At 42.3% G+C, this 18955-nt stretch overlaps 1 protein-coding gene across 1 annotated transcript in view; it reads right to left on the bottom strand.

The window, feature by feature from the left end:
- Window positions 1-18955, bottom strand: part of LOC141089047 (kelch domain-containing protein 1-like) — a 210138-nt gene that overhangs the window by 23334 nt on the left and 167849 nt on the right. The window contains exon 17 of the mRNA XM_073575317.1: window positions 2475-2559. Coding sequence (XP_073431418.1) covers window positions 2475-2559 — 85 coding nt within the window. The remainder of the gene's footprint in view (window positions 1-2474; window positions 2560-18955) is intronic.

Below are 18955 nucleotides of genomic sequence, written 5' to 3'. Positions count from 1 at the left end.
ATAAGGCAACTAAAGGTAAACTAATTAAATTTGCAGACTATGTAAAGCTTGGAGGGAAAGCTAACAGTAGAGAAGACAAAGAAAGGGTTTCAGAAGGATGTAGATAAGCTTGGAAAATGGGTAGCGACTAATAGAATGGTATTTAACATGGAGAAATGCAAGATTCTACATCTGGACAAGAAAAACAAAAAATCTACGGAATGGGAGGAATAGAACTAAGTGACAGCATGTGTGAAAAAGACTTGGGTATACTAACAGAACACAGACATGAGTCAACAACAGTGTGATGCAGCAGCAAAAAAGGGAAGCACAGTTCTAGGATGTATTAAGAGAAGCATAGTGTCCAGATCATAATATGTAAGTATCCCTCTCTTCTCCTCCTTGGTCAGACCTCATCTGGAATACGGTGTCCTGTTTTGGGCAACACATTTTAAAAAAGACATTGAAAAACTGGAGCAAGTTCAGGGAAGAGGTACCAGGATGGTTAGCAGACTACAAAGTATGTCCTACGAGAAACTGTTAAAGGATCTGGGAATGTTTAGCTTGCAAAAAAGAAGGCTAAGAGGAGAGTTAATATCTGTCTACAAATATCTGAAGGGATTTCACAGTGTAGAGGGATTATTCTTATTCTCATTTGCATATGGAAACTCGAGAAGCAATGGAATGAAAGAGAAATGGAGAAGATACAGATTAGATATAAAAAAAACACCTTTTTGACAGTGAGCGTGAACAATGAGTGGAACAGGCTGCCATGAGTGGGGGTGAGTTCTCCTTCAGTGGAAGTCTTCAGACAGAGTCTGGACAGACATCTGCCTGAGATGGTTTGCAGGGGTGGGGAATCATTTTTCTGCCAAGGGCCATTTGGATATTTATACCATCCTTCGGGGGCCATACAAACTCCACCCACAAGATACATCCTGACTCTGGCACTGGTGTCAGGATGTAATCCTTCATTGCATGCCCTTCAGTGTTCATTAGTGAACAATGGTGTGTGCTAACAGAGCAAGAAGAAATTAATGAGTTTGTGGCAATCAAAATACAGCTCCCTGCCCAAGAATGCGGTCCCTGAGAATCTGCCCAAGGGCCTGATAAAAGGTCATCAATGGCCGTAAATTGCCCTGGGGCCTGAGGTTCCCCATCCTTGGTTTAGTGAATCCTGCGCTGTTTTGAACAGGGGGTTGGACATAAATACACATGAGGTCCCTTCCAACTCTAACATTCTATTATTTGTATGCTCTCTCTTGAACTGAAGTGATGGCACAGAAGATGAGCAAAGTAAGAAGCGAGGAAAGAGTGATTTGTTTGCTCTCTCATTAACGAGTGACACATAAGAGATTTATCTTCATACAACACCTGCCCTAGGTAAACCAGCACGGGCTAAATAGGTGGGGGAACAGAGCACCGAGGCATTTAGCCATGCTAGGATTTACTGATCACCTTAAAGGGAATCTGTCACCCTATTTTCGGCCTATAAGCTGCAGCCACTGCCATCAGGGGCTTATCTACAGTATTCTGTAATGCTGTAGATAAGCCCCCGATGAAACCTGAAAGAGAAGGAAAAACAAGTTATATTATACTTACTGGGGGTGGGTGCGGTGGGTGTCGCGGTCCAGTCCGGCGCCTCCCATCTTCTAGATATGACGTCCTCCTCCTTACTTCTGTCGTGGCTCCTGCGCAGGAGTACTTTATCTGCCATGTTGCGGGCAGAGTAAAGTACTGCAGTGCACAGGTGCCGGGAAAGGTCAGAGAGGTCCGGCGCCTGCGCACTGCAGTACTTTACTCTGCCCTCAATAGGGCAGATAAAGTACGCCTGCACAGGAGCCGCGGCAGAAGTAAGAAGGAGGACGTCATCGTATGAAGATGGGAGGCGCCGGACCGGATCGCTACACCCATTGGACCTGACCCGACCCTCGGGTGAGTATAATCTAACTTGTTTTTCTTATCTTTCAGGTTACATCGGGGCTTATCTACAGCATTACAGAATGCTGTAGATAAGCTCCTGATGGCTGTGGCCGCATCTTATAGGTCAAAAATGGGGTGACAGATTCCCTTTAATTAGCATATTACATTGACGTTGTTTCTTGTAGAAACGGGATTAGATTTAAAAGCTTAAAAGATTTTTGTTGGTGCTCCATTTCATACAAAGCTATATGGTTAGTTTGGAGTGTAAATTTCTGGTGACAGACACACTTTAATATTACTATTTATCCTGTGATTTCCACAATTTTTTTTTAATATTGCAATTTCAATTTTGAGTGATAAATATACACTCCTCATTATGTCTATCTGTATATCCATATTTTTAAAAGAGTAGAAAAATATTTCAGGCACACTGGATTACATGACAATACTAGGTAATATTACATAATCAGTTTAAACTGGTCAATACCACTGTTCGTTCTACCACCAGAAAATAAAAAATGAACACAAAGTAAAAAATGGAAATCTAGAATTCTAGAACCAATAGTTCAAACCTGTTGGCGTAGCTTGTACTGTTTGTTGAATTCTTCTTTTTCATGCAAGAAAGCAGCTTGATCCTGGGCAAACTTTCCTCTTTCACTAAAGATACATGAAGTTTAAACATTTTATTTACCGTCTATTAAAAAATATTAGCACAAAGGAAAAGGTGAAGAATAGTTTCTTACAGAAACCAGTTGAATTTCAGCTCTCATTTGTCATAGTGTGAGGCTAGTCAGTCAGAGTGGTCAAGGAGTCCAAGATCAGAAGCCAGGAGTGTACGTCATAAACAGAAGGAAGAGACAAAAGCGTAGTCAGGTAGCGTTCCGAGGTCAGAGTACCGTGAGGATAACGGATCAGAGCTGAAGGGGTTAAACAGGTGATTGTTATAACCAAGTCCAAAGTCATGTTGCCTGACTTTGGACTTGGTTATGACAATCATATAGAACTCAAGGCACAGGAGAGCACAAAGCACAAACCTCACAAGATGAATGCACGTCTGGCAGTGTTCTGGGAAACTTGGCTCAGTTAAGAAGCATGGCCATTAATTGGAATAATGAACACATGAGACAGCCAACGCTCTGCAGTCACAGATTGGCTAGCTGAGCTGCCAATAAACACACCGACAGCTCAGCGCACCCCTGAATCAGATTGGATGGCCATGCTGTCAATCACAGTACTGACAGTTTCAGCACACCCATGTACTGGATTGGATGGCCGAGATGTCAGTAACTGCATCCCAGACACCCTGAGGGGTGGAACTGTGACACATAGGCTCTTTAGAAAATAACTCCCACTGAGCTATTGTACTGAAAGAGGCTTCAGTTATTCGGAAATACCATTGCCATTAAAGGGTGTACTTGGCAACAATGATTAGGTCGGTTGCATGTCTAAAAGTAACAACCATATGTCAGAATCTAGGGTTTTCCTACAAAACATTGCCCAGCGCATTACACTGTTGTAGTAGGTTTAGCCTTTTCTTTCCATTGTGCATCCTAGTGTCATTTCTTCCCTTGATAGGTTCCTAGTACTGCAGTGAACAGGGGCCAGCATGGGTACTGTAGCTATAGCCGTATCTATACCACTATGTTCTGACACTTATCTATCGTAGCCAGGACTAACTTTTTCAGCTATTTGTGCTAAACAGCTCTTGTTGTAAATTCATACCAATTTAACCTCGGCTAGTGCTTCTGTAAAACAGGTGCATAGTCAGACCAGGGAGCATTGAACCCTCCAGAGGACTTGATTTTGAGGGCCCAGCTTTCATCAAGTCAAAGTCAATGCATTATCCTTATATGGGTTTTTTGGGCCAAGGCTAATTTTCGGCAGTCACTTTATCTTATGGTATTCCCATAAGATACACAATGCTAGGATTGGGCTCTACTTGCCAATCGGCTCTGCTAGTTCAGTTGGTCATCATGTGATTGCTCGTGTGATTTGCATGCATGAGGTCATGTGGCAATGAGCTAATCTTCATGTTTCTCTGATTACCAATGTTAAAGCATTGAGAGAAGAAGGGATAAAAGTTAATTGTCATATAACAAGAATGCAAATTGCATATGAGTGATCACGTGATGACTGATCAAACCGTCAAGCAGAGCCAAATCCTAACTGCGAGTATACTAAAAACTGTTAAGTTTCGGCCTAAAGAAAATTAGCCCTGACTGGGAAAACCCCTTTAATGATAATGCAAAATGACACATTGGAGAAATGAATGTGCTGTGTTTGTACAATTTGAGAAAACAAATGAAGTAATTATATGGATTAAGAATGGGTTTTATTTAAAAAACTAAAAACGAGATGTTGTGCTGGCTTTGCACCTTCATCAAGTTTTTCAAATACAAATAAGGGAACCTCACAGATTTAAATATCCGCATCTGTATTTGGGAGGGACCAAAGTTAACATCCAGAGAGCAGAAAAAAAGGGAGTTGATCCAGCAGTCGCTATATCAGAACAAAAAAAAAACCCTGAAAAATTCAGAATTATTAGTATAAACATTAAAAACTGGGAAAAATTTAAATCATGGTAGTACATGTTCAGACGTCTGGACTACACGTTTTAGCCAAAAAGTTCTTAATCATGACAGTATGTCTGATGGTGGAAAAGAAAGTTATTTATAAGAAAGAAATTCCCAGGGAAAAAAGGGGGAGGTGAGAGCGGAGCTGAGTGGTCACACTCACATGGAAATTGATATGTGTGGAAATAAATAAACCAAGTACATAACCATGCAAAGGAAAACAAATGTAACAATGCAATATACATAGGATAATTATTAACATAAAGTATATTACAAAAGTGAGTACCATATATAATCGAGTATAATCCGAGGAATCTAATTTTGCCATGGAAAACTGGATAAGCTTATTGACTCGAGTTTAAGCCAGGTATGCATTGTCCCCTCATCCCTAGCCTGGTATGCATGGCTTGCCCTGTCCTGTCCTGCTATGCATGGCTCCCCCCGTTGCTGTCCTGGTATGCGTGTCTCCCCCGTAGTTGTCCTGGTATGCGTGGCTTCCCCTGTAGCTGTCCTGGTATGCTTGGCTTCCCCCGTATCTGTTCTGGTATGCATGGCTCCCCCCATAGCTGTCCTGGTATGCGTGGCTCCCCCCGTAGCTGTCCTGGTATGCGTGGCTTCCCTCGTAGCTGTCCTGGTATGTGTGGCTCCCCTCCTCCCGACCTTGTATACATGCTTCCTATTACAAAAAACAAACAACCTACTCACCTTCTAGTATACCCTCAAAGGACCTGGCTCCGTCTTCCAGCAGCTCTTCCTTTGCCAAGTGATAATGTGGCACCGCTCATTAAGGTAATGAATATTCCCTCCACGCCTATTGGAGTGGAGACGCGTGCATATTCATTACCTTAATGAGTGGTGCCACGTGATCACTCAGCACAGGAAGTGCTGCCTGAAGGAGATGCAACGCACACTGAAGGGTGAGTATGATGTTTTCTGGAAGCTGTCACTGTGCGCGCTATAAGAGAAATGAATATTCATTTATTTTTAGCAGCAGCACAGGCTGTAGCCACAGCCGCCTGCTCCTGCCTCTGTCACCTGTTGCTCCACCGTTCCCCCTCACCCGCTGGCCCTCTGGGACAATTGACTCGTGTATAAGCCGAGGGGGGCTTTTTCAGCACAAAAAAAAGTGCTGAAAAACTCTGCTTATACACCAGTATATACGGTACACACCTCACATTTTTGTAAATATTTTATTATATTTCTTCATGGGACAGCACTGAAGATATGACACTTCGATACAATGTAAAGTAGTCAGTGTACAGCTTATATAACAGTGTAAATTTGGTGTACCTTCTAAATAACTCAACACACAGCCATTGATGCTTAACCTCTTCCTGACATCTGACATACTATCCCGTCCAGGTGACCCGGGCCCGTATGATGGGAGAGTATGTCATCGCGATCAGCTGACACCCGGCACTATGTGCAAGGTGCGGTCACGGACCGCTCCCTTGACATTAACCCCCGGCACACTGCGATCAAACATGATCGCAGTGTTCCGGGGGCATAGGGAAGCCTCGCGCAGAGAGGGGGATCCCTGCGTGCTTCCCTGAGACCCTCTGAACAATGCGATGTGCTTGCGCTGTTCCGAGGGCCTCCTCCCTGCAGGCCCCTGGATCCAAGATGGTCATGGGGGCCTTCTGGGTCCTGCAGGGAGGTGGCTTCTCAGAGCTGCCTGCACTGCCTGTCAGATTGCTGACCTGACACAATGCAGGGAAAAGTGTCAGATCAGCAATCTGACACTATATAGTAATGTCCCCCCCGGGACAATGTAATAAAGTTAACAAAAAATGTGTAAAAATAATTTTTTTAAAATTCCTAAATATATTAAAAGAAAATTCCCTAATAAATTATTTTTTTTTGAACAAAAAACAAAATAAAAGTACACATATTTAGTATCGCCGCTTCCGTAATGACCCGCCCTATAAAACTGTTCCCTTTAGTGAACCCCTTAAAAAAGAAAAAACAAGGCAAAAAACAATGCTTTATCATCATACCACCAAACAAAAAGTGCAATAACACGCGATAAAAAAGACGTATATAAATGTACATGTTACCACTGAAAACATCATCTTGTCCTGCAAAAAAGAGTTATAGCTCGCAGAATAAAGCGATGCAAAAATAATTATTTTTTATACAAAATTGTTTTTATTGTATAAAACTGGCAAAATATAAAAAAAAATAAATGAAGTATCGCTGTAATCATACTAAGCCGAAGAATAAAACTGCTTTATCAATCTTACCACACGTGGAACGGTGTAAACGCCCCCCCTCCCCAAAAAAAAATAATTAATGAATTGCTGTTTTTTGTTCATTCTGCGCCCCAAAAATCGGAATAAAAAGCGATTAAAAAATGTTATGTGCCCGAAAATGGTACCAATAAAAACGTCAACTCGTCCCGCAAAAAATAAGACCTCACATGACTCTGGGTCAAAATATGGAAAAATTATAGCTTTCAAAATGTGGTGATGCAAAAACTATTTTTTGCAATAAAAAGCATCTTTTAGCGTGTGACAGCTGCCAAACATAAAAACCCACCATAAATAGTAAATCAAACCCCCCTTTATCCCCCCTTAGTTAGGGAAAAATAATAAAATTTAAAAAATGTATTTATTTCCATTTTCCCATTAGGGTTAGGGTTAGAGCTAGGGATAGGGGTAGGGTTGGGATTAGGGTTAGGGGTGTGTTGGGGTTAGGGTTGGAGTTAGAATTGGGGAGTTTCCACTGTTCAGGCACATCTGGGGCTCTCCAAATGCGACATGGTGTCTGATCTCAATTCCAGCCAATTCTGCGTTGAAAAAGTCAAACTGTGCTCCTTCCCTTCCAAGCTCTACCATGCGCCCAAACAGTGGTTTACTCCCACATATGGGGTATCAGCCTACTCAGGACAAATTGCATAACAACTTTTGGGGTCCATTTTCTCCTGTTACCCTTGCAAATATAAAAAATTGGGGGCAAAAATATCATTTTTGTGGAAAAAAATATGATTTTTTTATTTTTATGGCTATACGTTATAAACTTCTGTGAAGCACTTGGGGGTTCAAAGTGCTCACCACACATCTAGATAAGTTCCTTGGAGGGTCTAGTTTCCAAAATGGGGTCACTTGTGGGGGTTTCCACTTTTTACGCACATCAGAGGCTCTCCAAACGCGACATGACACTCGCAGACCATTCCATCAAAGTCTGCATTCCAAAACATCACTATTTCCCTTCCGAGCCCCAACGTGTCTCCATACAGTTGTTTTCTCCCACATGTGGGGTATCAGCGTACTCAGGACAAATTGGACAACAACATTTGTGGTCCAATTTCTCATGTTACCCTTGGGAAAAAAATTGGGGACTAAAAGATCATGTTTGTGGAAAAAATATGATTTTTTTTATTTCACACCCAGGCGTTATAAACTACTGTGAAGCACTTGGGGGTTAAAAGTGCTCCGCACACATCTAGATAAGTTCCTTGGGGAGTCTAGTTTCGAAAATGGGGTCACTTGTGGGGGGTTTCCACTGTTAGGCACATCAGGGGCTCTCCAAACGCGGCATGGCATCCGATCTCAATTCCAGCCAATTTTACGTTGAAAAAGTCAAACGGCGCTCCTTCCCTTGCGAGCTCTGCCATGCGCTGAAACAGTGGTTCCCCGCTACATATCAGGTATCAGCGTACTCAGGACAAATTGCGCAATAACTTTTGCAGTCCAATTTTTCCTGTTACCCTTGGTAAAATAAAAAAAATTGGACCTGAAGTAATTTTTTGTGAACAAAAGTTAAATGTTCATTTTTTTTAAACATTCAAAAAATTCCTGTGATGCACCTGAAGGGTTAATAAACTTCTTCAGTGTGGTTTTGAGCACCTTGAGGGGTGCAGTTTTTAGAATGGTGTCACTTTTGGATATTTTCTATCATATAGATCCCTCAAAGTGACTTCAAATGTGATATGATCCCTAAAAAAAATGGTGTTGTAAAAATGAGAAATCGCTGGTCAACTTTAAACTCTTACAACTTCCTAACTAAAAAAAAATTCTGGTTCCAAAATTGTGCTGATGTAAAGTAAACATGTGGGAAATGTTACAATCAACTATACCCACTGGCGCTCCACCTTATAATGAAGGACTACTAAAATAGCTGCAAGTGAAAACATGCACTGTGCAAATCCTGTTTCATAAATTACAAACAAAAATCCAAAATAAAATTCACTGCGCTTATACTCAAAAAACCTAAAATGGATATATGCCAAAAAATCGTTGTACCATAAAGGTACTCTATATATTGACCCCTCACCGCTGCTGCCAAATAGCGGCAGACTGAATAACAGACAGTAATTGACAATAGTTATACCGCAGAGGTACTGTGTAAATTAACCCCTCACCGCTGTTAATGGGTAGCGGTAAGCTTAGACACTTACTTGTGAGGTTGTAGAACAAAGTTGCTAAGTTCCGCTGTTAGGCAGTGTATCGCCGTGTGGCATGAAAGAGAGCGCTCCCAGTGTGCCGCTGATTACTGGCGTCCGACTGTCATGCGGGAGATGAGGGCGGGGAGCGTGGAGAAGCAGAGGCTGACAGCGGGCTCCAGCCGAAGCACCGCCATCCACACACTGCAAGGCGCAGGAAGCTGGGGGCATGACGTCATGTAGCTAGCTGCTGAGCTGGACGGGTAGTGCTGGGGGTCAATACTGAGCGACGCGTTTCGAAGGATGTGGTCCCTCTTCATCAAGGTTACAGGCATTGGCCCCAATCCGTCCTAATAACCCCCTGCCTCCCGGTTTAGCTCCACCCACCCTGTTGGAGTAATATGACCCCTCTGTGAATGTGGTTGCAAGGACTAGTGGTTGCAGAAAAAATGGCATAAATAAGAGATTGAATACAATAAATGAGACATTAAATATAATGTGCAGTATATATTAGAATGGTTGGGCAAGTAAAAAATGAAATAAAATATACGAATTAAACTAAATCTATACTTTATTAGGTTATTAATATAAAAATAAAATATTTATGCAAAGCACCAAATAACCACTAAGAAGTAATACATATACTAATTTACACTGTTTAAAAAAGGGAAAAGACAAGAAAAGGAAAAGAGTAGAAAAGTATTAATAGATAGAAGGATCCTCGTACATTAAAAATAAGGTGAATAAAAACTCCCATAAATCCCCTGTATCAATTTTGGAAAGAAAGGGGATTTTTGGGTTTCTATTTCTATTTTATTTTGTTTTTATTTTTACTAAGATAGAAAAAATTCAGGTTTAGAAGGCATAGAACTCAATTTCATAGTTTAGGCCTTTAGGGAACTTACAATCTTCATTGAAGATAACAAATTAGTAACGAAGTGCCATAGAAAAGCTGTAGACTCCAATAGCTATATTCATCTTGATAGTTGTCATCTACCAATTTGGCTAACCAATGTCCCTAAGGGACAATTCATTCGAATAAGAAGAAATTGCACAAATAATGATGACTATGACAATGAATCTAGACATCTTACTAACCAACTAGTAGCCAAAGGTTAGGATTTTGACACATTGGAGAAAACCCGATTAACCATCAAAAACATCTCCCGAAATGATTTGATCCATAAATCCATTTTAAACAAAGATCCGCCTAGTCTTCAGGAACAAATTTATCAGCTACCCTTTATTACTCAGTTTCATTCAGGACCTACAAAATTCAATAAAATTATCAGAAAATATTGGCCGATACTGTTGAGAGATAAGGTTATTGGTAACCTTTTACCGCCACACCCTAAATTCATATATAAAAAAAGCCCCAAATTTAGGCCTCCTATTAGCACCTACCACTAAACCCATTTTTCCTTCAAAATTAACACCTATGAGCCACTTTTTGACTCCAAAAATGGGTTTTCTTCCGTTTGGCAAATGTGCATGCTGTCTACGGACACGCATTAAGAAAGAATTACAAACTACTTTTTATAATTCGGACCATACGAATGAGTTTAGCGTTAAATCCGCCATCTCGTGCCAATCAAGAGGAGTCATTTATTTATTGAAGTGCCCCTGTAACAAGTTTTATTTGGGTCGGACAAAAAGAAGATTGACAGTTCGAATTAAGGAGCATTTGGATAATATTAATAAGGGGATTAAAGGTCATCGCCTATTTCGTCATTTTTTGGATGTCCACAATCGATCCTGTCATGGTATTTCCTTTTGCAGTATCGAACTAGTCCGCCCCAATCCAAGAGGTGGGGATTTTTTGAAACAGATGTCCAGAATTGAATCCAGGTGGATTATCCATCTGGACAGTATGGCCCATAAAGGCCTAAACTATGAAATTGAGTTCTATGCCTTCTAAACCTGAATTTGTTCTATCTTAGTAAAAATAAAAACTAAATAAAACATAAATAGAAATCCAAAAATCCCCTTTCTTTCCAAAATTGATACAGGGGATTTATGGGAGTTTTTATTCACCTTATTTTTAATGTACGAGGATCCTTCTGTCTATTAATACTTTTCTACTCTTTTCCTTTTCTTGTCTTTTCCCTTTTTTAAACAGTGCAAATTAGTATATGTACTACTTCTTAGTGGTTATTTGGTGCTTTGCATATATATTTTATTTTTATATTAATAACCTAATAAAGTATAGATCTAGTTTAATTCGTATGTTTTATTTCATTTTTTACTTGCCCAACCTTTCTAATATACACTCACTGGCCACTTTATTAGGTACACCATGCTAGTAAGGGGTTGGACCCCCTTTTGCCTTCAGAACTGCCTCAATTCTTCGTGGCAGAGATTCAACAAGGTGCTGGAAGCATTCCTCAGAGATTTTGGACCATATTGACATGATGGCATCACACAGGTGGCGCAGATTTGTCGGCTGCACATCCCTGATGCGAATCTCCCGTTCCACCACATCCCAAAGATGCTCTATTGGATTGAGATCTGGTGACTGAGGAGGCCATTTGAGTACAGTAAACTCATTGTCATGTTCAAGAAACCAATCTGAGATGATTCGAGCTTTATGACATGGCGCATTATCCTGCTGAAAGTAGCCATCAGATGTTGGGTACATTGTGGTCATAAAGGGATGGACATGGTCAGCAACAATACTCAGGTAGGCTGTGGCGTTGCAACGATGCTCAATTTGTACCAAGGGGCCCAAAGAGTGCCCAGAAAAAATTCCCCACACCATGACACCACCACCACCAGCCTGAACCGTTGATACAAGGCAGGATGGATCCATGCTTTCATGTTGTTTACGCCAAATTCTGACCCTACCATCCGAATGTCGCAGCAGAAATCGAGACTCATCAGACCAGGCAATGTTTTTCCAATCTTCTACTGTCCAATTTCGATGAGCTTGTGCAAATTGTAGCCTCAGTTTCCTGTTCTTAGCTGAGAGGAGTGGTACCCAGTGTGGTCTTCTGCTGCTGTAGCCCATCTGCCTCAAAGTTCGACGCACTGTGCGTTCAGAGATGCTCTTCTGCCTACCTTGGTTGTAACGGGTGGCAATTTGAGTCACTGTTGCCTTTCTATCAGCTCGAACCAGTCTGCCCATTCTCCTCTGACCTCTGGCATCAACATGGCATTTCCGGCCACAGAACTGCCGCTCACTGGATTTTTTTTCTTTTTCGGACCATTCTCTGTAAACCCTAGAGATGGTTGTGCGTGAAAATTCCAGTAGATCAGCAGTTTCTGAAATTCTCAGACCAGCCCTTCTGGCACCAACAATCATGCCACGTTCAAAGGCACTCAAATCACCTTTCTTCCCCATACTGATGCTCGGTTTGAACTGCAGGAGATTGTCTTGACCATGTCTACATGCCTAAATGCACTGAGTTGCCGCCATGTGATTGGCTGATTAGAAATTAAGTCTTAACACACAGTTGGACAGGTGTACCTAATAAAGTGGCCAGTGAGTGTATACTGCACATTATATTTAATGTCTCATTTATTGTATTCAATCTCTTATTTATGCAATTTTTTCTGCAACCACTAGTCCATGCAACCACATTCACAGAGGGGGCATATTACTCAAACAGGGTGGGTGGAGCTAAACTGGGAGGCAGGGGGTTATTAGGATGGATTGGGGCCAATATCTGCAACCTTGATGAAGAGGGACCACGTCCTTCGAAACACGTCGTTCAGTATTGACCCCCAGCAGCTAGCTACGTGATGTCACGCCCCCAGCTTCCTGCGCCTTGCAGTGTGTGTGGACGGCGGTGCTTCGGCCGGAGCCCGCCATCAGCCTCTGCTTCTCCACGCTGCCCGCCCTCATCTCCCACATGTCAGTCAGATGCCAGTAATCAGCGGCACACTGGGAGCGCTCTCTTTCATGCCACACGGCAATGCACTGCCTAACAGCGGAACTTAGCAACTTTGTTCTACAACCTCACAAGTAAGTGTCTAAGCTTACCGCTACCCGTTAACAGCGGTGAGGGGTTAATTTACACAGTACCTCTGCGGTATAACTATTGTCAATTACTGTCTGTTATTCAGTCTGCTGCTATTTGGCAGCAGCGGTGAGGGGTCAATATATAGAGTACCTTTATTGTACGACGATTTTTTGGCATATATCCATTTTAGTTTTTTTGAGTATAAGCGCAGTGAATTTTAATGTGGGAAATGTTACTAATTAAGTATTTTGTTTGCCATATCTCTGTGATTTAAGGGCATGAAAATTAAAAGTTGGAAAATTACGAAAATTTCTAAATTTTCGCCAAATTTTCATTTTTTTTCACAAATAAACTCAAGTTATATCAATGAAATTTTACCACTAACATGAAGTAAAATATGTCACGAAAAAACCATGTCAGAATCATCGGATCCATGGAAGTGTTCCAGAGTTATTACCACATAAAGGGACAGTGATCAGAATTGTAAAAACTGGCCTGGTCATTAATATGCAAACCACCCTTGGGAGTAAAGGGGTTAAACCGCTGGCAACAAAAGTGAGTAGACCCCTAAGTGAAAATGGCCAAATTGTGCTCAATTATCAATTTCTCTCCCCAGTGTCATGTGATTCATTAGTGTTACAAGGTCTTAGGTGTGAATGGGGAGCAGGTGTGTTAAATTTGGTGTTATCGCTCTCATACTCTCTCATTCTGAGAACTGGAGGTTCAACATGGCTCCTCATGGCAAAGAACTGTCTGAGGATCTGAAGAAAAGAATAGTTCTCTACATAAAGATGGCCTAGGCTATTAGAATAATACCAGCACCCTGAAACTGAGCTGCAGCACAGTGGCTAAGATCATGCAGCGTTTTAACAAGACAGGTTGTACTCAGAAATAGCCTCGCCATGTAATTTGCAGAGATTGTCTTTTCAAAATAGATGTTTGAGTGCTGCCAGCATTGCTGCAGAGTTTAAAGGGTTGGGGGGTCAGCCTGTCAGTGGCTAGACCATACACCGCACACTACATCAAATTGGTCTTCATGGCTGTTGTCCCAGAAGGCAGCCCTTCGAAAGATGATGCACAAAAAAGCCAGCAAACACTTTGCTGAAGACAAGCAGACTGAAGACATGAATTACTGGAACTATGTCCTATGGTCTGATGAGACCAAGGTAAACTTATTTGGTTCAGTTGGTGTCAAACATGTGTGGCGGAAACCAGGTGAAGAGTACAAAGATGAGTATGTCTTGCCTACAGTCAAGCATGGTGGTGAGAGTGCCATGGTTTGGGGCTCAATGAGTGTGCTGCCAGCTGTAGGGAGCTATAGTTCATTGAGGGAATCATGAATGCCAACATGTACTGTGACACACTGAAGAAGAGCATGATCTCCTCCCTTCGGAAACTGGGCCACAGGGCAGTATTCCAACATGATAATGACCCCTAACACATCTACAAAGATGACAACTGCCATGCTAAAGAAAATGAAGGTAAAGGTGCTGGATAGGCCAAGCATGTTGGGTATTTGTAGGGCATCCTCAAACGGAAGGTGAAGGAGAGCAAGGTCTGCAATATCCACCAGCTCTGTGATGTCATCATGAAGGAGTGGAAAATTATTCCAGTAGCAACCTGTGAAGCTCTAATTAATGCTATGCCCAAGAGAGTTAAGGTCATGCTTCAAAATAATGGTGGCAACACAAAATATTGACGCTTTGGGCACAATTTGTCCATTTTCAGTTTAGAGTGTACTCACTTTAGTTGCCAGTGGTTTAGACATTAATGGCTGTGTGTCGAGTTATTTAGAGGGTACACCAAATGTACACTGATATGCAAGCTTTACACTGACTAATTTTATATTGTATCAAAGTGTCATATCTTCAGTGTTGTCTCATGAAAAGATATAAAAAAATACTAAAATGTGAGGGGTGTACTACCTTTTGTGATATACTGAATATGCATGAGGTCAGATATAAAATTCAGACCTACATTATCCAATAGGTTTTACTAAACAGAAGGAGTTTAAGCCAGTCTCCACCTGTCAGAGGTCGGTTAACCCTTATAATTATTGGCATATGCAATGTATTTTACAGGGTGTGTTCTCTGGATGTTTCATTAGTTTCCTCTCAAATGCAGGTGTATTGAAATCTGTGAGATTCTCTTTCATCCATACAATAACTCCATTCGGTAGCACCTGTTTACTCATATTGTACAAACACATTCTATTCACTTCTCCTGGAACTCCTACATATCCCAACATAAATGGAGATTGGAAGATTGTAATCCACCCTTTGTGTTTTCATCTGCTATGATATCGATTTCATGGCTCCGTTTGAGTATCTGCAGTATTCTTCATATGTCTGGTCTGGATTTTCTTACAAAGAAAAACATCCAATCAGGGCTTTGTTTTGCCAAAACCTATATCATGTCTGCCAAAAGCATGTAACATTTTCCTGTTATAGTCTGATGAGACCAAGGCTGAACTTTTTCACCAGCGCTGTTTGACTTTTTCAAACCAAAATTGGCTGGAATTGAAATTGGATGCCATGTCGCGTTTGGCGAGCCCCTGATGTGCCTAAACAGTGGAAATCCCCCACAAGTGCAAGTGACCTCATTTTGGAAACTAGACCCCCTAAGGAACTTATCTAGATGTGTGGTGAGAAATTTTAACCACCAAGTGCTTCACAAAAGTTTATAATGTAGAGCCGTAAAAATAAAAAATCATATTTTTTTCACAAAAATGATGTTTTCACCCCCAATTTTTTATTTTCCCAAGGGTAACAGCATATATTGGACCCCAAAAGTTGTTGTCCAATTTGTCCTGAGTACGTTGATACCCCATATGTGGGGGGGAGCCACTGTTTGGGCGCACGGCAGACCTCGGAAGGGAATGAGCGCCGTTTGACTTTTTCAAACTAAAATTGGCTGGAATTGAGATCGTGCCCCATGTCGCGTTTGGTGAGCCCCAGATGTGCCTAAACAGTGGAAACCGCCCACAAATGACCCCATTTTGGAAACTAGAACTCCTAAGGAACATATCTAGATGTGCGGTGAGCACTTTGAAACCCCAAATGTTTCACTAAAGTTTATAATTCTAAACAGTAAAAAAAAAAACACAAGCGACATCATTTTGGAAACTAAACCCCCAATTAACTTATCTAGATGTGCCCCCTTTTTGGAACTAATCTACTGTTTCCTGTAAATCTAAGTAAATTAGTAGTGCATGTAGGTGTGGTACAATTTGAAGCAATCCTTCATACACAGGTTAGGTTCTTCGGGGCAGGTGTCAAATTGATAAATGGTGTCCTTGCGTATTCCCCTTTTGTAACACACTAGGCACTTTTTTTGTGACTTACCTCTTTTTCCAGTTTGTGGAACCTCCCCCAAGAAATGCTGACCTGGTATGATACGAGCACCTTCAGTTGTGGAAGTAGTGGGGCCCCTTCCGTCCTGAGTGCCAAATATCAGGGCCTTAACCACTACCTCCTGGAACTGAAGGTATGACGTATCGGTGTGGCGTGCACATGGCGTGACAGCAGGAAAGCGTTGAGCATTGCCATTTGTACGATGTGCATGGCCAGCTTTTTGTACCACACCCTGGCCTTTTTCAAAGTACTGTACAGTTGGAGGAGTTGATCGCAGAGATTAACGCCCCCATGTTTTTGTTGCACCCCAGTACACAGTCCGGTTTGCAGACCTGTGTAGAGGTACCTCATACAGTGCTGAGGGCGCTACCATCACTGTGCATGGTGGTCAAAAGAAGGACAAGGACATCCCTCTTGTCCTTGCACTTGACCAACAGCAGGTGGTCGCTACATTGAGCTCTGCTGTCACCCCTTCTGAGAATCTGCCCAATTAGCGTTTTCAGGAGGCCTCTCTGATTTTTGCAGACAGTACCGCAGGCTGCAAGAACCTTGCGCAGAGAGGGATGCTGGTATAAAAGTTATCGGTATAGAGGTGATAACCTTTATTCAGTAGTGGGGGCACCAAATCACACACAATTTTCCCACTCACTCCCATGACAGGAGGACATTCAGGAGGTTCAATCCTGGTGTCCTTTCCTTCATAAAGCCTAAACCTGTGGGTGAACCCTGAAGTACTCTCACACAGTTTGTAGAGATTAATTCTGTACCTGGCCTCTTCCTGGGCAGGTACTGGTGGAATCCGAACCTTCTCTTAAAATGAACTAAGCGCTCATCCACGTAGATGTCCCTTTGAGGCACGTACACTTCAGCAAACTTTTTGTTGAAGTGTTCGATGACCTGCCGAACGTTGAACAGACGATCAAAGTTGGGGTCATCTCGTGGGGGACACTGTGCATTATCAGTATAATGCAGGAATTTTTGGATGGCCTCAAAACGCATCTGGGCCATGACCATTCGGAACACTGGAGTGTTGTATAAAATATCAACACTCCAATATTGCCGAGTTCTGGCTTCTTCAGGATCCCTATGTGGAGGACCAGGCCCCAAAACTGCATCATTTAAACTGCGTCTACAGGAGACCAGTTAGAATATGATGAACTGGGGTTTTGTTCCAAAAATTGATGCGCATACAAATTAGTTTGCTCCACCATGAGGTTAAGAAAATCCTCAGAGAAAAAACTGAAAAAGTCTATTCCTGTGAGGCCGGTGGTGTCAAACTTGATTCCTGATTCTGCCACAAAATCAGGAATCAGTGGCTCGTAATTTTCAGGGGGGCGAGGTCCATGCGGGGTCTGCAGTGGGGTGTGCTGGTTCAGCTTTATCTCTGGGAATGGTGGGCGCTGCCTCATCTTCTGTCCTGGGACGTCTGCGTGGCGGTTCGGGAGGACCCTAGGAGGAAGATGAGGAGGAGGAAGAGGATGAGGGTGAAGAATTCGAAAAGTGAAGACATGTGGGATCCTCTCCCTCGCTATCAGTGTCGGAGGCAAAAAAAGCATATGCCTCTTCCAATGAATAGCGCTGTTGGGATGAACGTGACGAGAGGGACTTTTTTGTGAATATGGTGCTTTGTGTGTACTTTATTTATAACTGTTTGTGTATGTGGGGGGATAGTGATTGGTGTAAACTTTTATCTGAAAAGAAAAAGCTAAAAGAAAAAAGCCTATAGGGAGAAAAAAATGCCTGTGAAGAGAAAAGTGTAAAACAGCAGGCACGAGCTCTGATAAGTGAACTGCGTCACTTATCAAAGTTCGGCGGCTGCTGGATGTGTGCACGTAGGTGGCACAAAGGGGGTGAGAGAAAAGTGAGCACAAGTGTTGATCAGTGAACTGTGTCTCCAATCAACGCTCGGCGGCTGCTAAATGTGCGCACGGAGGTGGCGCAAAGGGGGGTGAGAGAAAAGCGAGCCTAAATGTTGATCGGTGAACTGCATCACCAATCAACACTCGGCGACTGCTAAATGTGGCGGAGGCGATGCAAAGGAGGGATGGAGGGGGGATGGGGGAATTGGGGTGGATGAAGAGAGATCGGGCAGGGATCAGGAATCAACACTTACGGTTGTAGTCTCTCTTCTTTCTTCTTTCTTCTGTCATCTTTCTTCTGTTTTCTTTCTTCTTTTTTCAACAGGCCCAGCACAGGAAGAGATCTGGCAGTGTAACTGCTCTGCAGGAATCCTCACCTAGTGTGAGGACCTGCAGTGCAAGTCACACATAGGTCAGAGACAGGTGACAGACAGGTCACAGAGCAGTCATACCAGTTCTGTGACCTGTTATTGGTGGGATCGATGATCACATCGATCCCACCAATCAGAGCTTTCCCTGGTGACCCTGGCAACAGCCTAGGATCGGAGCTGATTGGCTGAAACAATGGGAGAGGCTGCGATTCGCTGTTCAGAATTGAACAGCCAATCACAACGATCGAGAGGCCGGGTGGGCGGGGACACAGCCTAGGATGCCGACACAGGTAAGATTGTGTCAGAATTTTAATGCGATCACCGCGACTTGTCACAGTGTTGCATTAAAGGGCATGACGTACTATTCCATCCATGAAAATTAAATCCCAGGTTACATGGACGAAATAGTATGTCCAATGGCAGAAGGGTTAAGAAATAAAAAAAAACACAAAAAGTAATTAAATTAGAAATTAAACTTGTAAGGTAGCTTAAAATTAAAATTAAGTCATAGCTTTGAAATTTGATGAGTAAATATATTCATGTAGTTGAAT

Source organism: Dendrobates tinctorius, unplaced genomic scaffold (assembly GCF_039654945.1).
Source record: "Dendrobates tinctorius isolate UK_male_01 unplaced genomic scaffold, ASM3965494v1 ptg000044l, whole genome shotgun sequence".
NCBI lineage: Eukaryota > Metazoa > Chordata > Amphibia > Anura > Dendrobatidae > Dendrobates > Dendrobates tinctorius.
The sequence above is the reverse complement of the archived record's forward strand: the minus strand, read 5'-3'. Positions and strand labels throughout refer to the sequence as shown.